Source organism: Acomys russatus, chromosome 19 (assembly GCF_903995435.1).
Source record: "Acomys russatus chromosome 19, mAcoRus1.1, whole genome shotgun sequence".
NCBI classification, from domain to species: Eukaryota; Metazoa; Chordata; class Mammalia; order Rodentia; family Muridae; genus Acomys; species Acomys russatus.
Genome location: NC_067155.1, coordinates 49,105,771 through 49,129,527, shown reverse-complemented (window position 1 = coordinate 49,129,527; position 23,757 = coordinate 49,105,771). Strand labels below are relative to the sequence as shown.

General features: G+C 46.1%; 1 protein-coding gene across 1 annotated transcript in view; it reads left to right on the top strand.

The window, feature by feature from the left end:
• Tmem132c (transmembrane protein 132C) overlaps positions 1-23,757 on the top strand; it is a 300,746-nt gene that overhangs the window by 243,011 nt on the left and 33,978 nt on the right. Inside the window, exon 4 of the mRNA XM_051161419.1 lies at positions 2,654-2,837. Within this exon, the coding sequence (XP_051017376.1) occupies positions 2,654-2,837 (184 nt within the window). The remainder of the gene's footprint in view (positions 1-2,653; positions 2,838-23,757) is intronic.

Genomic DNA, 23,757 nt, shown 5'->3' with positions numbered 1-23,757 from the left:
CTAGTTTTCTGGAACAGAGCCGCTCACTTGGACCTGAGCCTTGTCAACTTAGCTAGGATCTCTAGCCAGTTACCCCACAGGGACTCTCCTCTTTCTGTCCTCTAAGCACTGGGCTGATAGGTGTATGACACTATACCCAGCTGCTTTATATGGGTGCTGGGAACCAAGTCCCCATGCTTGTACGGCAAGCACTTTACTGACAGAGTCACCCCTCTAACGCTGTTTGTTTATTTTTTTTATACATTGCCTTTTATTTGATGTATGTAAGTGTTCTGCCTGCACATGTGTGTGAGTACCACATGTGTGCCTGCTGCCCACAGATGCCAAAAGAGGATGTCAGATCTCCCCGGAACAGACAATTGAGAACTGCCACATGGGTGCTAGGTACTGAACTCAGGTTCTCTGTAAGAGCAATAAATGCTCTTAACCACTGAGCCATCTCTCCAGTCCTACTGTTTGCCTTTTTATTTTTTTAAAGCTGAATCTTGGAGTCCAATCTAGGTATGCTTGGAACAAGGCTGACTTCACAAGCTTCTCCCTCCCTGCTGCCCTTAGGTCATGGATTCTGAATTCTGTTTTTTGTTTGTTTGTTTGTTTTTGTTTTTGTTTTTTTACTAACTGCAGACCACAGTCGGTGAGGCCAGGTCCTTTCTCTACCCTAGCCTGTTGATTCTCAGCTGACCAGATAATCCTCCCTCAGCACTCTGAATGAGCCACAGACAGACAGAAAGGATCTGACAGCAGCACCGTGTGTTTTGAGTATGAGGCATAGACTTCTCTAGAGATATTTTCCTAAGATTCTAGCTTGGCAGCCTCCCCTTCGCCCATCTCCTGTCATGTCTTTCCCTCTTCCTATCCTCATTATGAGGCACTTGTTCAGTCCCCATTTTCTCAGCCAACTCAGGGTGGAGCCCTCAGCACCATGGAGAGCTCTCCGGAAGCCTGCGCCTGTGAGCAGGGTGAGAAGGCAATGTTTGTGTTCCTGACAGTGCTGGAAGCAGGATGAGTAAAATACAGCCCATGTTCAGACTGTATTGTTCTCCTGAGAGAGGCTTCCCCATGCAGAGTCTCATTTCTTTATTTTGTGAGTCTCTTTGCTTCCACAGGCACTGAGATGCCCACAGTGGCTATGACATGGGTACTCAGATTTCTCCCCTCACCCCCAGGCTGGGAAGCTAAAGTCTCTTTGGCTTTTAGCTCCTTCTTAGGCTCTGTTTTCTTATAGATGAGTGTAAGAGGTTTGGGAAATTGGGTTTTCAGTGGTCTGAAATTTTTGTGACTACTGGGAGGGTATTTATTTACTTTCGAGGAAAGTACGTTTTAAGCCAATTTTGAAATTGTCAAGAGTTGCGTCTGTAAATCCACACCATTGATTTTATCAAGCAGTGGTTCCTGGCACTCTCTGGGGTTACCCAAGTGTTTAAATCTCTCTCTTGTCATCATTACAACACCAGCATATGTCCCAGTAGGCAGGTGCTCTTGCTTTCCTCAAAGCAGATGAACTGACTACTCGTCTTTTGTCACCATCTTCCAGCATCAAGCATATAAGGGAATGTCTAATGGGGACAGATTCTGAGTGAGCGGGTGATATACAGAGCTGGGTGAATCAGTCTCAAATGCCTGGCAAAGTCCTCTCCACCACTGGAGTTTGTTATTTAAGGGGAGGGATTGTATCTTTTGAGAGTGGGTGGTTTCAAGACAAGGTTTCTCTGTGCAGCCCTGGCTGTCCTGGACTCACCCTCTGGACCAGGCTGGTCTCGAACTCACAAGAGATCTGCTTACCTCTACCTTCTGAGTGCTGGGATTAAAGGCATGTGCCACCACTGCCCAGTATATCATCTTTTTTTTTAAAGGTCTCATGTATCCCAGGATAGCCTTGAAACCATGGTTTAACCAGGATGACCTTGAACTCCAATCTGTATGCCTTGACTTCCCACATGCTGGGATCACAGGTGTGCACCATCATGCCTGGTAGACACAGTGCTGAGAATTAAACCAGTGGCTTCGTACAAGCCAAGCAAACACTCTACCAATTGAACTCTACACACCCAGGTTCACGAATCAGTCTTAAAAGTATAGATTTATCACAGTCATAAGGGAGGGAAGTAAGGGGAACATGGGAGGGAGGGAGGAATGGGAGGATACAAGGGATGGGGTAACAGTTGAGCTGTAATATGAATAAATTAATAAAATATATATTTTTTTAAAAGTATAGATTGATGATGGCTCTCCACTTGAGCACAAAAGCAACATGTGTTATCCGGGCATGGTGGTGCACACTAATCCCTGCACTCAAGAAGCTGAGGCAGGAGATTTCTCCAAGTTAGAAGCTAGCCTGGTCTATAGAGTGAGCTCTGGGACAGCCATGGCTATGCAGTGAGCCCTTACCTCAAAGACAAATATAAAAAACAGCCCAAAGACTTCATCCCTCCACACAGTGATCAGTAGTTAAGAATGTCTGCCCAGCTCTGTACTTGTGGGTGCTGCTCCGTCCCAGCTCTCCGTGCTCTAACTTGAAAGTGACATCATGCTTCAAGCTCCTGAGGGGTGGTTCCCTCCTCATTCTAAGCACAATTGTGGGGTTGGGGTAAAGAGAGAGAGGGCGCCTTCACGCAACATCACGTTAGAGCTGTTTCCTTTTGTTCCTCTGCAGAAGCAACAACTTATTCAACGAGGTCATGCAGATGAATTTTGAGATCGCCAGCTTCAGCAGCCTCTCCGGAACACAGCCCATCACGTGGCAGGTGGAGTACCCAAGGAAGGGGACCACAGACATCGCTGTGTCCGAGATCTTCATCAGCCAGAAGGACCTGGTCGCCATTGTTCCCCTTGCTATGGTGAGTCATGGTGTCATCACAGCCCTTGAGTTCTACTGATTAACAGGGTTTTTTTTTCCTGCATGTTTCCTCTTTCCCAGGTCATTACTACAGTTACTCTCTTTGTCCTCCACCCTGGAAATGGCAGCATCACCTTTAATTAGCTAAGCCTCTCAGATAATACATCATGGCACTAGCCACGTCCCCATACCAAAGCCTTTGTTGCCTACTTCTGCTTTAAACCACTTCAGCTCTCCTTTTCGTGTTCCTGTTTGTAAAGAAACTTTAGGTTGCTGTGTGTCCTGGCCAGGATGTGCTGGACTAGGCTGTGGCAATGAGTGACCCCCAAATCTCAAAGACCTAAGTCCACTGAAGTTATTCTTGATCATACGGCACTGTATAAATAGTTTATTTTTAACTGTCCGCTTCACACAACCTGCAAAGAGATTCCCAATGAAAGACTGTCTAGATCAGGTTGGAAGATGGTCTTGATGGTCAGTTGAGGTGGAGAGACCCATCCTGATTGTGCGCAGCACCATTTCATGGACTGGGTAAGAGTGGAGAAAATGGGCTGCCCATGGGCAAGCTGGAAGCATCAGTGAGGTCTCTCCTCTCTGCTCTTGACTGTGGACATGGTACGACAAACTGCTTGAGTCCCTGCCTTGACTTCCTCTAATGATGGGCTATAACCTGGAAGTCTAAGCCAAATAAGTCCTTCATGCCCTAAGCTGCTTTTGTGAAAGGTGTTTTCTTACAGCAATAGAAAGGAAAGTAAAAGCTGGGCGGTGGTGGCATGCACCTTTAATCCCAGCACTTGGGAGGCAGAGGCAGTTGGATCTCCATGAGTTGGAGGCCTGGACTGCAGAGCAAGTTCGAGGACAGCCAGAGCTGTTACACAGAGAAACCCTGTCTCGAAAAACCAAAAAGAAAGAAAGAAAGAAAGAAAGAAAGAAAGAAAGAAAGGGGAAGGAAGAAAAAGAAGGAAGGAAGGAAGGAAAGTGAGACTGTAGAAGACCCTGCACCATGAAGTCCCTGGGGTGGCAAGCAGGGGGTTGGGGGAGGGGAGTGCTCCCAGCTCCTTCCTGCTCCCTGCAGGTAACTTCTTCACCCCATTTCCCTTGGACCACAGACAAGGCTCTGAATAGTCCAAGGGGTCAGCAGACAATCTACAGTGGATAGGCCACACTGGAATCACAACGCCTGCCCTCTTCATCCCATACAGTGGAGTTGGATTATGTGTTGAACCTCTGTCACTCTCGTTGATGAGCTCTTATGAGCAAGCATCCTACTTACCTGAATTAATAAAAGATTATGGGAAATGCATTGGTCAGGATTCTTCAGCTTATTTAAGAGACAAACCCAACCCAAAATCAAGCTCTTTGTGTGTGTGTGTGTGTGTGTGTGTGTGTGTGTGTGTGTGTGTGTGTGTGTGCATTGTGTGCATTGTGTGGTTTAGAGGATCTACCTGGAATCTTTTAAAACTTACTAGGAAAGATTATTGGTGCTGACCTGTAAGCCACACCCTGGATGCTCCCAGCCCTGGGTCTCTGACTCTGCTAGATCATCAGGTGGCTCATAGGAGGGCCATAATGGTATTGTACCAGTAGAAAAAAGTGAGACTGTACCAGAGGCAGAGACAGGCAGATCTCTGTAAGTTCAAGGCCATCCTGATCTACAAAGTAAGTTCCAGGATAGCCATAACTGTTACACAGAGAAACCCTGTCTCAAAAAACAAAACAAAACAAAATAACATGTGGAACAGGAGGGAGGGGGAAGCCAGTGTGGTGTGTTATGGGGGGAGGAAAGCCACCGTGATGCATTGTGGGAAAAAAAAACAGAAAAGTGAGACCTTCACTGCCAATCACTCGGCAATTCTTCCTCACTGCCCCAGGGAAGCTCTGGTTTAAAAGCATTGGTCTAGAAAGATGGCTCCCTGGCTAAGAAAGCTTATTCTGTTCTTTCAAAAGACTCAACTTCAGTTTCTAGCCCTGACTGCCTGTAACTCCAGTTTAGGGGGTTTCACGCCCTCTTCTGGTCTCTGAGGGTACTGCACACGCACGCACACACACACACACACACACACACACACACTCTCTCTCTCTCTCTCTCTCTCTCTCTCTCTCTCTCTCTCTCTCTCTTTAAAAAAATTAAAAATGAGAGCTGGACGTGGTGGCGCATGCCTTTAATCCCAGCACTTAGGAAGCAGAGGCAGGAGGATCACTGTGAGTTCAAGGCCAGCCTGGTCTACAAAGCAAATCCAAGACAGCCAAGGCTAACACAGAGAGACCTTGTCTCTAAAATCAAGTTAATAATAATAATATAATAATAGTAATAATAATAATATAAAAATGAGTAAATCTTTGGAAGCCCTGGCCTGCCTTGGCCGTGTGCTCCCCATCAGCCATTCATCAAAGTCAAAGGGGATGCTGCATTCTTCTTGCCAGGCCTAGACCCATGTCACCCAGGGCAGGTGCACAGTAGGACTCAAAATAGGCACACATGATGCACCATGGGAAAATTTGGCTCTCACTGTAAGGTAAAAGACAGACCCTAGCCAGATACAATAGGCATTATCCCACATGTCTTCTACAGGATTTATTAACTTGGAGAAGGTAGAGAGGGACTGGTCATGACATTATTTTTTTTGGATCCCCATTCAGGTCTTGTAAATAGTTGACAGTCTCTTGGCCTCTGAGACACAAGGGTGTCGTTAGGAAAATAAGACAGTTTTGAACTCATTATATGGCCCAGACTTGCTTCAAAGGTTCAATCTTCTGCTTCAGCCTCCATGGTACTGAGTTTATAGGTGTGCACCACCACACCTGGCACATTCTTGGCTTTGAATGTGTACTGTAACCCAAGGTAACCAACCATCCATGTGATGGCTGACCTTGGACTCCATCCTCACGTCTACATTTTAAACAGTTTTGCTTGTGTGCTCAAAAACTAAAATATTTACTGTGTGACCCTTTGCAAAATAATAAAATAATAATAATAATAATAATTTTTGAAAAATCTGTGTCCTAGAATTCATGCCAACATCCATTACAGAATATAAGTGCCCAATTCCTATCCTGCCTATTTCAGAAAGATAAGACATTCAAATACTTTGAAAAGCAAAACGGTTATAAAAGCATAAGATATTATTCCGGCCCATTGTCAACATGTGAGCCCTCTTTAGAATGAGATGTCATTATTGTTGTTATTGTGTTTGTACAGTGCTTTTAAGACAAGCCCGAATCACTTCTAATGTTGTACCCCAAATCCTTTTGTCTGCAAGTTACCCCAAGTGAGTTAAGACTGGCTTCATGGCCATCTCTACAGGGCCAGCATGCATGCATGCATCTGACCTCTAGGCTCAGGTGGTCATCAGTACTGTGCTTCCCTGGAACCTACAACTTGACTTAAGTTGTGCAGCGCAACACAGAGAATGTGGAGTAGTTGTCAGTGGGGTGTGAGTGTGCACACCTGTAATCCCAGGGCTCAGGTTCAAAGCCAGCCCAGGCTACATTATTAAGACCCCGCCTCCAAGATTGAATAAGGAGCTCTATTAACATAAAGGTCTTAGACAAAGTGGCTCAGAGGCACTTAAAAACTAGGTTTTGGTATGAGCATTTGAAAGCAACAAAATGTTCTGAGGATTCAGTAAGTGCTTTTCTTTCTTAACATAAATGAAATTAATTACACTTATAGCTAGCCAAAAATGGGGAGCAGGGGGAAATGTTATGAATAGTAAGTAGGAACAGGACTGTAGCTTCACTCAAAGGTTAGAAGTTCTATTTCAGTTTTTATTACTGGGATTGAACCTATGACTTATGCATGCTGTGCAGCCCCATAACCACCACCCCTGCACCCTTGAGCTACAACTCCATCTTTTTTTTTTTTTTTTTTTTTTTTTTTTTTTTTTTGAGACAGAGTCTTACTATGGTGCCCAGATTGGCCTTGTACCCATTCTGTAGGCTGGGCAAGCACTCAACTTGCAATCCTCCTACCTCAGAATCCCAAGTAGCTGGAAATAGCAGGCTTAGCTAAGAGAGAGAGAGAGAGAGAGAGAGAGAGAGAGGAGAGAGGAGAGAGGGGAGGAAAGAAGAGAGAGAGAGAGAGAGAGAGAGAGAGAGAGAGAGAGAGAGAGAGAGAGAGAGAGAGAGAACTGTGAAGCAAGCCCCCCTGTTGCCTGTTTGTAGCTGGTTAGGCCTTTGAAAGCATTGAGTAAAGGCTGGAGAAATGGCTCAGAGGTTAAGAGCACTTGCTGCTCTTGCAGAGGACCCCAGTTCAGTTCAATACTCACAAAGAGTAGCTCACAACTGTTTGTAACTCCAGCCCCAAGGGATCCTACATCCTCTCCTGACCTCAAGGGGCACCCACACACAGAAGAATATATATATATGTTTCTTCATAAAATGAAAAGAAAACAAGCAAATCTCCCAGGATGCTGTTCATCTTAAAGGAAACAGCCTTCAGAAAGGTCCAATTGGGGTTATTAAAGAGGAATTTGCTTCTCAGGGAAGTTCTTGCATCACCGTCATCTACCTTCTCAAGCCTTTCTTCAGTGCAGGGAGAAAGCTGGGGACTGGAAGAGCTACCGGCAGACTATAGCATCAGGCCTCAGCATCTGACTCCCCCCCGCCCATGCATTGAACAGGCTGCACACGCGGCTCTGTAAGAGCCCAGTCAAGCAGAAGCCCATCCATCATATGTGGTGTTGTTTGTGACTACTAAGCCATGGTAACTGGTCCCAGTGCAGGTTGCTCAGCATCATCTCCAGACAACCATAGGCTGTCCTTCCCATCAGCATCCTTACCCTGAAGGACCATCTCCCTACCTGGTACCCTTCTCATACCCATATTGGGCTTGGGGTAGAAGTATTATTAATCCAGGACAGCAAGGAACCTTGTCTCAGGAAAAAAAAAAACAAAAAAAAACAAAAATCTTAACTTTTAGGCCTACTCTAGAGAAAGAGAGCTCTCGTTTGACAGATGCAAGAAGTTGTCTTTTCCGGGACTGAAGTATTTCAGTTGGATTTCCTGGTGTTGGCCATATTACTTAGATTATGGTGTTTCAAATCATCACCCTTATAGAGAGATAGGCTTAAGAAGAAGTCATTTTCCTTGACCTGAGCACTCAGTGGGAACTTGGGGGTGTGTTCTTGGACTTTCTATGATAGGTCATAATCTCTGATTAAGATCAAACTAAGAATAAAGTGTCAAGCAGTGGGCTATTTATACAATCCAATTCCCCAACTCTTTATTCCCAACACAGCATGAACCTGACTTTGCTTGGAGATTGTGGTTTTAGAAACATAATGATGTTGAGTTGACGCCCTCCTGAATTAGCGTGGTCCCCAAAGCCAGTGGCTGGTGTTCATTCCTGGAGTATTCATAGAGGCCAAGATGGGAGCAGCCTTTACACCTACTATTGGCCATGCCAAAGCTCCTTCCCTCTGTCCAGGCTGCTCCTCACACTGGTCAAGCCTCTGCTTAAGTCTTCTCAGGTCTACCACAACACCTTACTTAGAATAATGTCCCAGGCGCCCTCCACTCAGCCTGCCTAGATTTTCTATCATAGAATGACAGAGTATCACATTGCACTTCTGCATTCATTATCTGAATTTCTCCAGGAGGGGGAGGGATCACACTGTACCAACCAGAGCAAGGCTTGGTAAACAGTGGGTGCTTAATGAGAAGCTATTGAATGAGTGGATGGTTAGGGAAGGTGTCATTCATTAGTTCCTATTTGGTTGCTGTGATAAAACACAAACCGAAAAGTGACTATGGAAAAATCGAGTTTGCCTGGGCCTATGGCTCCAGAGGGAGAATCCATGATGGTGAGGAGGCATGGCAGCAGGCAGCCAGAAAGGGAAGCTGAGAGATCTCATCTCAGCCAGGAAACATGAACCTGAGAGAGGGGGGCGGCAGTGAACCCTCAAAGCTTGTTCTCAGCTACATACGTCTTCAGGAAGGCACCATCTCCTAGCATAGTAGTTTTCAACATGTGGCTCTCGACCCCTTTGAAGCTGAACAACACTTTCACAAAGGTCACCCAAGACCATTGGAAAACAGATTTTTACATTATGATTCCTAACAATAGCAAAATTACAATTATGAAGTAGCAACAAAAATAATTTTATGGTTGGGAGTTCACCACTACATGAGGGTTACAGCGTTAAGAAGATTGGGAACCACTGTGCTAGAGGTTCCACAGCCTTCACCTACTGGGGACCAATTGTTCAAATACATGAGCCTATGGAGGGAGGGGAGATATTTCTCTTTTAAACTACCATAGATGGATGGATGGGTAGATGGGTGGATGGATGGGTGAATGGATGGGTAGGTGGATGGATGGATAGGTGAGTGGATAAATGGATGGGTGGGTGGATGATGGGTGGATAGGTAAGTAGGTGAGTGGATGGATGGATGGATAGATGGGTGAATGGATGGGTAGGTGGATGGATGGATGGGTGAGTGGATAAATGGATGGGTGGGTGGACGATGGGTGGATAGGTAGGTAGGTAAGTGGATGGATGGATAGATGGGTGGTTGGGTGGATGGATGGATAGGTGAGTGAATGGATGGATGGATGAATATTTGGAGAGATGTCAAGACAGACTTAGTAGGCAAGATACTTGCTGCACAAGCATGAGAACCTGAGTTTAGATTCGCAGAAGCCATGTAAAAGATGATGACTATAGCAGTGTGTAGTGTAGTACCAGCACTGAGGAGCCAGAGGTGAGAGAGTCAACCATGGCTTCCATACATGCTCAAAAACTCAAGAACAGGCACATATATATAAGCATGTATGCAGCAGGCTCTCACAGACACACCACACACATAAAGGGGGGACACAGACACACCACACACATACAGAAAGGGGGGACACAGACACGCCACACATATACAGAAAGGGGAGACACAGACACACCACACACATACAGAAAGAGATGGGGGAAAACACAGACACGCCACACTTACATATTCACCACAAACCATAAACACACACACAGCCACACCACACCTTTACATGCATACAAACACAAATATACATCTCTCTCTCTCTCTCTCTCTCTCTCTCTCTCTCTCTCTCTCTCTCTCTCTCACACACACACACACACACACACACACACACACACACACACACACACACACCCTACTTTCATTAGAGAAAACCGTGTGCCACTCACTCATCTTCATAACATTTTAGGATTTAGCACCAAACCAAGGGCTTTAAATTTCCTGCTTTCTTTGCACCATTAGTAGCTTAAGACTCAGGGTGTTCCTTCTTTTTCTTCTGTAGAGGCTTTAGAAAGGCAAGACTGGGGGAAACATGCTGACAGAACACTCATATACATAAGACAAAGCTTTAAAAAACCAAATAGGATTGACCTTCTCAGTGGATAATCCATGTACTGTTCCCTCCCCAAGTGTTACCATCATGGGTGCCCAACACACCGCCCTGTTCTGATAGACAGCACAGGACGGGGCATGCAGTCATCCACAGAAATGAGAGCCATCCATTACTCAGACACGGGATTTGGCAGCATGTGTTGCTATCAGACCTAAAATTTACTTCCAAGGCTGTGTGGTGTGACCTCAGACTGGGCTTCTGAGGTCTGTGGTGCTCAGAGTCCAGCAGCCAAGCTAAGCTAAAGCACTGTATCCTGAGGGAAGGGGAGGGAACATTCTCAGCGACACAGAAACCCTGGCTGTGCAGAGTCCCAGCATGCCAAGCATTCTTGAAAGTAGAAACCAAAGAGAATGGATAATGGAATTTTATTCCTGAGACCCTTAGGTAGGTACAGATTTTAATGAGAATTAAGCCTGAAATTTTACCTTAGAAATTAATACAATAAAGACTAGATGAAACAAAGGGTTTCTCTCTCTCTCTCTCTCTCTCTCTCTCTCTCTCTCTCTCTCTCTCTCTCTCTCTCTCTGGGTTTTGTCAAGGAGTTTTAAAAGGTTAAAATCAGCACATTCATTTATTTTATGGAGAAGTGTTCCTTTGGCCTTCCAAACACACAGGTGGGCTGCTGGTTCCCCCTTCGCTTTGAGTAGTCCCCTGCCATCAGGAGGTCACACACAGGCTTCCCAACTTCATCTGTATTAACCTCAGGTCACCCACAGCCTCTTTGAGATGCTGAGCAATGATTTTTTTAAAAATGCCCTGGGCCCCTTTTGAGGTGGGCTCTGCCTCTCGGAAGGGAGACCTTCCAAGAAGCCAGGGCACAGCCTGAATCCTACTCCACTCTGAAGCTGTGCTCCGATGGCCATCCTCTGCTCCCCACCAATGCTGGCAGTTGGAAGCTGAAGGTGAAAGTCCCAAGAATCCACCACTGTTACTCAGAGGCCCCTTTTGTGGACCTGCGCTCCTCCACACCCTCCCATTCCACTCCCAGGGAAGGCAAGCTCCACCTCATCCACCAACCTCGTGGGATAGGGCGGTTGGAATGAAAATGGCGCCCACAGGCTTTTAGAGGGTGGGCTGAAAACCCTAAAAGGGGCTATGGCAACCTAAGCTACAACATCCTGTCTTTCACTGCTTCCTGGCCGCAGGGAAGTGAACCACTTCTTGCTTCTTAGAGCCGTGTACTCCCAGCATGATCCTGTCTCCTCATGTGGCAAAAGAAATAGGCTATGGCCAGGGGTGGTGGCTCACTCCTTTAATCCCAGCACTCGGGAGGCAGAGTCAAGCAGATCACTGTGAGTTTGAGGCCAGCCTGGTGTACAAAGTGAGTCCAGGATAGCCAAGGCTACACAGAGAAACCCTGTCTTTAAAAAAAAAAAAAAGGAAAAAAGAAAAAGAAATAGGCTATGAAAGAAGAAAGGGGGGAGGAGGAGAATTGAGCTACAGTCTCTGAAACCAAGCATCAAAATAGACCCCTCCCCCTAGTAGACTTTCTCAGGTATTTTCTCCCAGGATAAAATATAGTACCATTGTTCTTTGTTTTTGAAAGTTTGTGCGTGTGCACACACAGAACAGTTAACATGAAGTGTCATCTGTATGTGTGTGTGTGTGTGTGTGTGTGTGTGTGTGTGTGTGCAAGCATGTGCATGCGCATGCGCACTTCTTCATATTTGTGCACATACACATGTGAATTCTTGCATGTAGAAGCCAGAGATCAACCTCAAGGTCCATTCCTGGGGAACCATACACCTAGTTATTTGAGGCAGAGTCTCTCATTGGTTTGGAAACACTAATCAAGCCAGGCTGGATCACCAACAAGCTCCAAGGATCTTTTTTGCACTCCCCAGCCCTGGGATTAAATCTCTATACTCAGGAGGCAGAGGCAGACAGAGCTTCATAAATTCAAGGCTAGCCTAGTCTACAAAGCATGTTCCAGGCCAACCATTGCTATACAGTAAGACTCTCTCAAAAAACAAACAAACAACAACAACAAAAAAAACAACAACAACAACCAAAACTGTGTTATCATGCCCAGATTTTTAAAGTGAGTCCTACCGTTTGAACTCATGTCCTTATGGCTGTAAGGCAGGCACTTTGCTGAGTCAGCCATCTTCCAGCCCAGCATATCCTTCCTCTTAACAAAGTCTTAAGTACCCACAGCATCCTGCGGTTAGCTACAAACACTGTGTTACACATCACATACCTCGAACCTGCTCTTTCAGCATAATTGGAGCATCATACCCACTGATTGATATTCCCCTCCCCCTCCCAGCATGTCCACCAATCATCTCTCTGTCCTCTCTCTTCCATGTGTGGGGGCATATTAGATCCCTCCGTGAATGGAATCATTTACATCCACTCTATATCTGGTCTGTTGGAGTAGCACCACATCTCCCAAGTTCATCCACATCAGTGTTTCCATTTCCACGGCTGAATAGTATTTCATACCCCTGGACCAGATTTCCTTTCTCTTCAGCTGTTCAGCTGTTCAGTTGTCACCATGCTGTGGCAGTTCATATGGGATACAGACATCTCTCATTCTTTTGTTTATGTTTCTCAGTTGGGAGAAATTCTTCTTGCACCCTAAAGCCCCACAGACCAATAATAACGTTACACCTTGGAGTGTCAACCTCTTCTCAGTATCTTACAATCTCTCGTTTCACCATTTCAGAGTTCCCTGAGGTGCCATGTGGTACTGCCATTTTTCAGCTGAGAAAGCTGAGGTTTCAGAGAAGTAAAGCCAACCAGCCAAGAGCTTCACGGGGCTTGACTTGAGTGTGACTTGAGTGTCCTTCCTGTGTCAAAAAGGTGGGACTTTGCTGAGAGGCTGCTCACCGGGCCTGGCAATATTCATGCTGCACCAAAACCCTTTTGACACCATGTCTGTGGTTTTACTTCTGGGAATTTCCTCCAGACCCTGCCCACTCTCCCTGCTCCTGGAAAACACTGTGGCTGAAGTGAGGCCTCCCCACCCACAGAGTCCCTATCAAATCCCACAGTTGGCAAAGTGGAAATTCCCTTCGGGGACCTTTGCCAAGTTTACCATGAATATTTGCTTCTGTGTGACCTAATTTCTCTGTGGCCTGGCACATCGAGACAGGAAGGGTGGAACTGTCAGAGTCAGCAAAACAAAGTGTCGACCATAATATGAGATTATTTATAAAATGAGTATCTTGCTGAGACACCGTTGGTAAAACATGAGAATACCTTCATTTTCCCAAAAAAAATCTTTGGAAGCGTCCAGCACAGCACAGACAACAAGGAGTTTTTATCTTTGACTCAGCATAGAGGAGGGTGATTCACAGCTTGAGTATGTGTTACATGCCTCTCTTGGCCTTCAGTAGATTACAGCCTGGATACAACCCCTCCACTCACATATGCTCAGTATTCTACAGGTTGGTCAATGCCTTTATAGTGTATAAAGGGTATTCATAGTGTATAAAGATACTTCTGGTGCAAGCTTTGTCAGTGTCCATCATAGACAGTCCTACCCAGAGACAAGCATCATCATCATCAGCCATCATTACCACCACCACCACCATCATCATCATCATCATCACGGCTGTGGCTATATGACCCTGGAGTGCGTAACCAGAGATGGAGCAAAAACTGGCAAGCACAATCTCTAGAGATTAGGGCTGCCCAGTTTAGTACCTTTATGCAATCAAAAGTATTAATGATGTTGGTGATGCTGATGTGAGTATGGTAGTGGCCATGGTGATGGTGATGATGATGATGATAATGATGACAAGACAGTGATGCTCATGGGCTTCAGGTTTTAAGACCAAGACTATCTATGTGAACCTAAGTGAGTGGGCCACCTTGGTTTCCTAGTTTGACCCTGTGATTGTTCATGACATATATGTGACCCAGTGTGGTCACCTTAAGCCTTTGCTGTAGGAATGAAGTTAGCAATCCGGGAGTCATTCTTTGTCCAAATTGCCTTAAGATGAATTTTGCTGCTCATATATACCAATTGAAAGATTTCACACAAATAAATCTGGTTTCTTACACACACACACACACACACACACACACACACACACACACACACCTCTATCACCTCTATCACCTCTCTTGGTATTTTGAGACAGGGTTTCTCCAAGTACTCCTGATTGTTCTGGAACTCACTATGTAGACCAGGCTGGCCTCAGACGCATAAAGATCGGCCTGCACCTGCTGGGCTGAAGGTGTGAGCCATCACACCTGGTGCTGGCTTCTCTTGAAAGGCAGAGTGGCCATCCACAACCCACAAGGCAGGCTTCGGCACTGCTGAGTGGAGGCTGCGCCCCACCCTTCTTGAATGGTTTCCCCCAAGTCCGCTGGACCCATTTATTTTTCCTGGCCAACCTCTGAAGGCAGATCAACTGAAATAATGTGTGTAATTAGAACAGAGCTTGGATCTTAGGAAGTGCTCAGTGATACGGCCGTTTTAGTTTATGATTCCCATTTGGTAATTGTACCACTCAACTCAAGAGCACTGCAATCATTTGGCCTGGAGGGGGGAGGGATGGGGGTGGGTAAGAGCACACATGTGCTGGAGCAAAGCTGAGCTTCAAAACCACCATCCTAAGGGAAAGGAATCAGCAAACCCACAGATTACAGGGAACAAGTTAGTGAGTAACAGCCCAGGGTGAGGCGAATGTGGTAATAGTTGGAGGAGGCACGATATCTGCGGGGTGATCAAATGTGCTCACACCCCTTGTAGAGACGACTGCACAGTTCTGTGAAATGTCCAAAGAGCACTGACTATACAGGCGCCGTAGGACTCACATCTTCATACAGCTGTTTGAAAGATAAGAGGGGGGTGGAGAATGAGGAGGAGGAGGAGGAGGAGGGAGGGGAGAAGAAGAGGAGGGAAAGGAGGAGGAGAAGGGAGGAAAACAAGGGGGAAAGGGATGAAGGATGGAGGAGGAGCTCACGGGTGCCCAGTGTACATGTCTAAGTGCCCCACTCTCAGAGGAGATTGGGTTAAATGAACAAACAGGAGAGCACAAAAGGCTCTGAGGGTCAGCGACCCATGAAACGCTGGAATCCATCGTATAGAGGGAGTTTCCTGAGTTCTGGTCCTTCCCCACACACCCTCACTCCAGCTTCATACATGCCATCCGGATGGCTTATATTCTATATCTCTCTCTATCATGATAACACAACAGCCACAGACAAGTCTTCTCCAGCACCTTGCAAGATGTCCTGTCTGGCCGGGCGTGGTGGCACATGCCTGTAATCCCAGCACTCAGGGAGGCAGAGGCAGGTAGATCTCTGTGAGTTCAAAGCCACCCTGGCCTACAGAGTGAGTCCAGGACAGCCAAGGCTACACAATGAGACCCTGTCTCAAAAAAAAAAAAATTGCTGTCTGGTGGGTTCTATACCTCAGAGATGTGTCCAAGATGCTACCTGTGGCTATGAGTTATATGCAAATTGGATCTTTCCAGATAGAACAAAGGTAAGGGACAAGGCAGAACCACAGTGGGTAATGGCCAGCCCTAAACCCAACAGCACAAAGATACGAACATTGGAGGGTTATATCCACAAGCCAAGGGTTTCTGGCTAATAGTAGCAGTTGGAGCAGGCAAGGAAGGATTCTCCCATGAGCCTTTGCTAAAGCATGCCTCCTACACGTTCATTTCAGACTGTGGTCTGTAGGGTGTGGAGAGGATAAATTCTTACAAATTGAGCCATCAAGGTTATGTTGACTTGTTATGGCAATCACAGACGACTGGTATGAGATTGGAGTTGCTATTCCCTCGTTTTGAAATGGAAGAAGCCGAGGCGCTGAAAGCGGGGTGATTGCAATACCCTTGAGTGGGTCAGTTACCGAGTGAGAATCATAAGCTGAAATGGACTTGTCACTGCATGCTTCTGTACTCCTAGCAGATCGCAGGCTCTGGCTGGACGCAGGTAGACTGGCTCCCAGGCATAGGCTGCCCATCCCTCCATCAGGGCTAGCCAGAGACCAGAGAGAATCTGGTGACCCAAGATGGATCAGGACATCACAATACCTGACCTCAAGTTATACTACAGCCCTTTAGTGACAAAGATTGCCTGGCACTGGCAAAAAAAAAAAAAAAAAACGGGCAGGCCAATGGGACAGACTGCAGAACCCAGAAATAAGAGGCGTGGCAGCTGATGTTTGACAAAGGTGTCAAAACATACAATGTAGAAAAAAAATCTATTTGACAAATGGTGCTGGCAAAACTGGATATCAACCTTCAGGGGAAATAAATAAATAAAATTAGAGCCGTATCTTTGACCTTGTACAAAAACCAAGTTAAAGTGAATCGAAGATTACTGTAGAAGAAGAAGATGGCTATTAAAGTTTATTATTAACCTATATTTATTACAGTGGTCATTATTAACGGATACCATATCAATAAAAGACACAGATACCTGAGAGAATTTTAAATAAGCCTTGTTTCACCTGGGGCAGGGCAGATATTAAACTCCCTAAGATACCTTCTTACCTTCCAGCCCCACATCCCATCCCATTTGCTTTAATCATTCCTATCTGGGCTACTTTCCATCCATGAGTCCATAAATACTTGCATACTCTTTTCATCTGGGCTGCTTCTCTCCAGCACCGCCTCAGAGTAAATGCCTCCTGGTCAGGTAGTTCTCGCCACACTAACCCAAGGCAAGCCCCGCCCCCTTCCTTCTCCTCCGGTACCTGTTTCTCCCTTCCCATGATCCTTCTCTCCTCACTGCCTCGAACTTTAACCACGCCTACCTCATTTCTGCCCTGCCCAGGTCTGTAAGCATTTTATTAGTCGAACAGGGATTATTTGGAAGCAAGGTTACAGGGCAACATTTGGGGTACGCGAAGACGCAAAATAACTAACAATCAGATACAAAGCCCCAGAACAGAGCTGGAGAGATGGCTCAGAGGTTAAGAGCACTGATTGCTCTTCCAGAGGACCCTAGTTCAATTCCCAGCAACCACATGGTGGCTCACAACCATCTATAATGTGATTTGATGCCTTCTTCTGGCCTGGAGGTGTACAGAGCACTGTATACATAATAATAAATAGATATTTTTTAAAAAGCACCAGACCATGCTGTTACAGAAGATTCCAATTTAAAACCTGAAACACCGAAACTCCTAGAGGAAGATGTGATGCTCTTCAAGAGATGGGTGCAGGCAAGACCTTTCGAAGGAGTCCAACAGTTACAGAAACCAGCCATAAGATTCACACTTGGGGCACCATGAAATTTAAAAAATTACGCGGGGCGGGGGTGAGGGGGGGATGAATTACGAGCAGCGGAGGAGAAAGTGTTTGCCAGCTATAATTCATCGGGGCAGGCAGAGGGCTAACTAAACCTTTTTAAAAAATATTTTTACTTAAAATTTAAATATATGTGCATTGGTGTGAGGGTGTCAGATCTTGGAGTTACAGACAGTTGTGAGCTGCCATGTGGGTGCTGGGAATTGAACCTGGGACCTTTGGAAGAGCAAATGGTGCTCTTAACCACTGAGCCAACTCTCCAGCCCCATAACTAAACCTTTAAAAGAACTGAAATTTTTAAACACCTCCCCTTGCCCCCAAAACAAAATCTGCCAATCAACAAATTGGCTAATGAAATGAGCAGACAGTTTTCAGAATAACAAATGCAAATGGGTAATAAGTATTTTTTTAAGTGATCTGCATCCCTAGTCATTATCCATGCAAATTAAAACTCTTGAGGTACCCCCTTACCCCAGTCAAGAGTGACTGTCAAGAAATTTAAGAACAAGCCAGGAATAGTGACGCAAAACTGTAATCCCAGCACTCAGGAATCAGAGGCAGGTGGATTTCTGTGAGTTCCAGGCCAGCCTGGTCTACAAAGTGAGTCCAGGACAGCCAAGGCTACATAAAGAAACCTTGTCTCAAAAAACCAAAAACAGAGAGAGGGGGAGGGAAAAGGAGGAAAAAAGAAATCCAAGAACACATTCTGGAGAGGATGTGGGGAGGAAGGAGCCCTTACTCATGGGTGTGGGAGCGGCGAGGTGTTCAAATTGATACAGCCACTATGAAAATCAGATGGGAGAATGACCCCCAAAGTAAAACTGGAACTCATGTGTGATCCAGCTACACCACTCCAAAGCACATGCAAAGAGGACTCCATGGCCTACCACGAAGGCATCACTTCATCCACTCACCCATTGCTGTTTCTTTTCACAGTATCCAGGAAACGGAATCAGCCTAGATATTCATCAACAGATAGGTGGATGATGGAAATGTGCCGCGTATGCACAATGGGATTCTATCCATTTGCAAGGGGAAAAAATGGACCCATAAGTTTTTCAGGAAAGTGGATAGACATGGAAAGCATGGTGTTGCAATAACACAGAATGTCAGAAACCATGTTCTCTCTCCTATGTGATAAGTGACTCCTAGCCCAGGAGAGATAGGGAGAGAGGTGAAGAGAGAGGATGTGTGTGTGTGTGTGGTGTAAATGTGAGCAAAGCTTAAATGATGAAAAGGGATCTGTTGGCAGTTGACTGCCTCTTGGAGAGAGAGCATGTCTTTGGGGCCTTGGCCCCTGGTGGGTCGCCTATGCTCCAGGGATGCCCCAACACCCATGGACATATGGAGAGCATTAATTGGACTGAGTGCACTATGGGAAAAAATAGTTGATGAGTAAGGGCCAAGGTTGGGTATAGGGTCACCTGGGACAAAGAAAAGAGAGAGAGAGAAAAAAGAAAAGAGACAGGGGGGTTACAAAAGAGAATCGAGAGCAGGGGGCTTGGGGAGGAAGGCAACTACAGACATTTTGCTCAAAATTGTCTTGTATGCTAATTTAAAGAAACATAAGTGGGTCATCACAGATGCCAGCACCAGCCTGCTGCTGCCCCACTCCTCATTATGGAGGTCCCTCACCGCCAGCCCTCAGAGAAATCTCCTCCTCTTTGCAGGAGCCACAGAACCCACAAACTAGTTGCCCTTCCTTAATCATTTGCAGGGAAGAGGCAAGCTCCACCCCTAGCCCTGGGCTCCTCTTTGTCTAATATAGTGTCGTTCCCTGTAGGGCACGGGGTTTGGCTGGGATTACTGCTTGTGCTCAAAATTAAATGTTAAGATGGAGCTGGGGGACGGGAAGCTTGGAAATAGCTCCCTAGCTCCTGGAAGATTTGAATGGACCCGAATCCTAAACTCCTGTTGTGGACAGTGACAGGGAGGGGGCCGCTTCAGGGTGTGACTGTCTGCCCCTCACAGTTTGGCCTCCTCATCTCCCAGGCAACTTGGAGACACACATTCCTTAACAAGAAGCTCTAAGAGCTTCTGACAGAGCTGGGAAACACCCAAGTGAACCATGGCCTGCAGCCTAGCCACATGCTCAGCAGCCAGGCCCTGTGTTCCCTGCTCCCAGCCTCAAAACCCAAATGCTGTGTCTGTTGATGTAGGCAACAGGTGACTATCTTCAAACTGGGGGAGGGGGTGGGGGGGCAGGAGATCCTACCTCCACAAGGATGTTCACATGTGGACAGTTAAGTACCTCTAATAAGTGGCTCAAATGGCTGCTGACAAAGGTAAGTTGTTATGCCTTCTACAACAAGTAGTCTACAGGCAGGAAGAGTGACTGACACCTGTGATCCCAGCTACTCAGGAGGCTGAGGCAGGACAGTTGAAAGTTCCAAGGTCAGCCTGAGCAGTTTAGTGAGACCCTGTCTCAATAAAACATTTTTTTAAAAGGGTGAGATACAGCCTAGGGCCCACACAGCACCTACAAGGCACAAGTTGCAACCTCCAGTTGTATATGATGGGTTTTGTGTCTGAACTGTCTGTCATATCTTGCACTCTCTCCTTCCCCTCATACACACACACACACACACACACACACACACACACACACACACACACACACACACACACCACATTCATGATGAACCAAAATGTCCACTTGTCGTCTGGTGTCTGACTCTTTAAATGTTCTATTTACATAAAGATTGAATTTGGGGAACTGGAGAGATGATTTAGTTAGTAGCAGCACTGGCTGTTCTTGCAAAAGAACCCAGCACCCACAATCAACTGTAACTCCAATTCTAGGGTACGCAATACCCTCTTCTGATGTACATGGGTACCCCAAGCATATTCATGGTACACAGACATACATGCAGGCAAAATACCTAGACACATAAATTCTTAAGTTTAAAAAATGATTAAATTTAGTATTAACATAATGGCTTAAGGGATCTGAACCTCAAAAAGAGAACATGAGCCAAAATTTAAATCTGGAATGTTTGGCTTAATTTCATTAGTTCCTGGGGAAATGCAAAGCTAAAAAATATTTAAAAATTAAAAAAGAAAACCAGCCACCTAACACTCACAGACATGACTCAAATAGAAGAGGCAGACAAGAGCAAATTGCCACAGTATGGAGAAAGAGGACCACACAGATTCTGGTGGTGACAATGATGAGGAGGGGATGCTAAAATGCTATTGGGAACAGACTTAGCGGTTTCTTCCTGTGTGACTTGTGCACATTGCACAGTCCCGAGTTTCCTGGGGACCCAGGAGGGTGATGGCTGCTGCCCATGAAGGTATAGGCAGGCAGGTGTCAGTACCTAAGCGTTCTCATAACTGGCATAAACTGTATGCCTCCAAGCAAGGACTTAATGATCTGTTGCATAGCCAGAGGGCAGAGAGCCGCTTGTCAACGAGCAATAACTGCTGATGCCCTTTAGGAAACTGGGGTGGACCTCAGTGTGGTAACTCATACCTGTATCCCCAACAATTCTAGGGGATAAAGCATGGAGATTTCTACACTGTCAAGGCTAGTCTGGGCTACCTAGAATCTCCCCCACACCAAAGCAGAAAACAAAAACAAAATATAACGACCAGGCACTGAGGATATAGTGGAATTGATGAAGTGATTGCATGAGAATGTGAGCCCGATCCCAGCACACGTGCTTAAACAAGAACAGCAGAACAGCCCTGATGGTACCCGCCTGTAATTGTGGGGGTGGGGAGGGGAAGGGAGGGAGACTGGTAGAGTCCTATGCCTTGATGGCCAGGTAGTAAGGATACGATATCAATGAATAAAGCAGATGTCTTCTGAGGGATGACACCTGATGTCCTTCGCCTTTGACATACACATGTGTGTGTACACACACATACACACATGCAAAAAAAAAAAAAAACACAGGCATAGTGGCACATGCCTGTAATCTCAGCAGCACTCAGGGAGGCAGATCACTGTTAGTTCAAGGCCAGCCTGGTCTACAAGGCAAGTCCAGGACAGCCAAAGCTGCACAGAGAAACCCTGTCTCGAAAAACCAAAACGGTGGGGCGGGGAAGCTGGGTTGAGGGAAACTAAGCATTTAAAAATTAGGCATTCTGGGGATCATTTCTTAAACTGGCAAAACTACAGAGACGGAGCAGTCAGCGATTGCCTGGGGCTGGTGCAGAGATTAATTGAAAACGGCCCAGGAGAACCTTTGAGAGACGGGATGTTTTAAGACTATGAATTGGCAAACATGAAGCTGCACAAAGTTGCTCAAGTTCATTGTACCCGGCCCTTTACAGGAAGTGTATCTTGACAGCGAGTTTCACCTGAGCGGGCTCAGGAACAGCAATGCCAGGGAGTGAAACACACACACACACACACACACACACACACACACACACACACTGAGTCAGGAAGCTTCCAGCTGTATTTCTCTGTGCTCTATGTCCAGTGTGTGCATCTTCAGTAAGTCTTTACCATCTAGTCATGGTGGGCCACCAAGAAGAAATGCAGAAGAGAAATAAGAGAAGGTGATGGAGGGCTGGAGAGATGGCTCAGTGGTCAAGAGCACTGTCTACTCTTTCAGAGGTCCTGAGTTCAATCCCCAGCAACCACATGGTGGCTCACAACCATCTATAATGTGATCTAATGGCCTCTTCTGGTGTACAGGTGTACATGCAGATACATAAAATTAATAAATAAAAAAGAAACTTTTAAAAAAGAGAGGGTAATGGGACAAATATAATAGCAATACAATTGTATATGTGTATAAAATTGTCTTTTTTTTTTTTTTTTTTTTTTCAAAAAATAAGGTCTGTTTGCAGGATGTACTGTTTCCCTGCCACTAGGGGATGCTATTCATGGTTGTTTATGCAACAGATGCTAGGCTGTCTTTGGGATGGTCAGGTTGGATTCTGGAGCTCAGGATAGATTTGGAGAGGCGATGCTAAAATAGGAAATGAGTTCCTTAAGCTGCGTGTATGAGGCATGAGAGCTTCCTGGCCTTTGCTGAAGTACAGTTGGGGTGGTCCACAGGTCTTGACAGACTGCTGAGCTGGGAGGTTCCTCTGACTCTCTCCAGAGCCTGGGGAACCACCATGCACAGAGTGTCTGGTATAGCATAGAACTGTAACCTCCTCAATTCCAACCAGCTCCTTGCATAAAAACTTGGCTCACTGCCCACCCCCAGCATCACTCAGATGAGGTCGCCTGGATCCTTCTATTCTTGATTCGCATGGTATAGGAACCCTCAACCATCTGACATGCACAAGCTAGCATCTCCCAGGCAGATGGGGGCAGACGCTGTTGCCCAGGTACAACATAATGCTCAGCCTGGATTCAAACCCACAGGGGCCCGAGTCCACCCACACCTGAGGCCACCCCCCCCCCGCACCTGCGTCCATTCATGTATTCTGAAGGGCCCTTTAGGTCCTTCCAGAAAACTCCCTTCTGTTCCTTTCTCTGCCCAATGCCACAAATGTGTGTAAGAGCACCAAGGAAACTTGCCCAGAAAGCCACTCCCCTAACAGCTCGCAAGCACTGGCTCCCAACTCACCATCACCAACACACACCATTCTGCAAGCACCTCCCACTGGCTAGCCTCCTCTTTGAAATGCTAGAGGTGCTGGCAGAAGCGCTCTTTCTTTCTGTCCATCAGACTTGAATGTGGGTGTGGTCAACTGGAGAAGCCCATGTGTCCAGGTTGGACACCAGCCTGGCTCCCCAGATGACTGGCCAGTACCTCTCCAGATGTCAGAGCATCAACACAGCTGTATTTTACCCACCATCCATTCATACAGAGTGTGGCTGGCACAGGCTCTGCCCTGACAAATGGTTAAGGATTCGATGTACTATCTTGGGGGTGCTGGACCTTCATAGTTGAGAAAGAAAAAAAAAAGGGAAAGATAGAGGGAAAAGAAGAAGGGAATCTGCAGATTTCTGGTTTTGTCTGTACACTCACACTGCGGAAGAAAGATCTTGTCTGGCTGGCTGGCTGCCTGCCTGCCTGTCTGTCTGTTAGCAGGGTATCACCCTGCCTCACCTTATCAAGTACTGAGTATATAGGTGTGGGTCAGTGTGAGTCCTAGTTTGCTTCTGATGCTGTGATAAACCACTGTCCAAGCCAGGTATGACAGTACATGCCTTTAATCCCAGCTCTTAGGAGGCAGAGGCAGGCAGGTCTCTGTGAGTTTGAGGCCAGCTTACTCTACAAAGTGAGTTCTAGGACCTCCAGTACTGTCACACATAAACAAACAAACAAACAAACAAAACCCGTCTCCAAAAACAAAAACAACAACAAAGCAAAACAAACAAAAAAAAACACTGTCCAAAACTGACT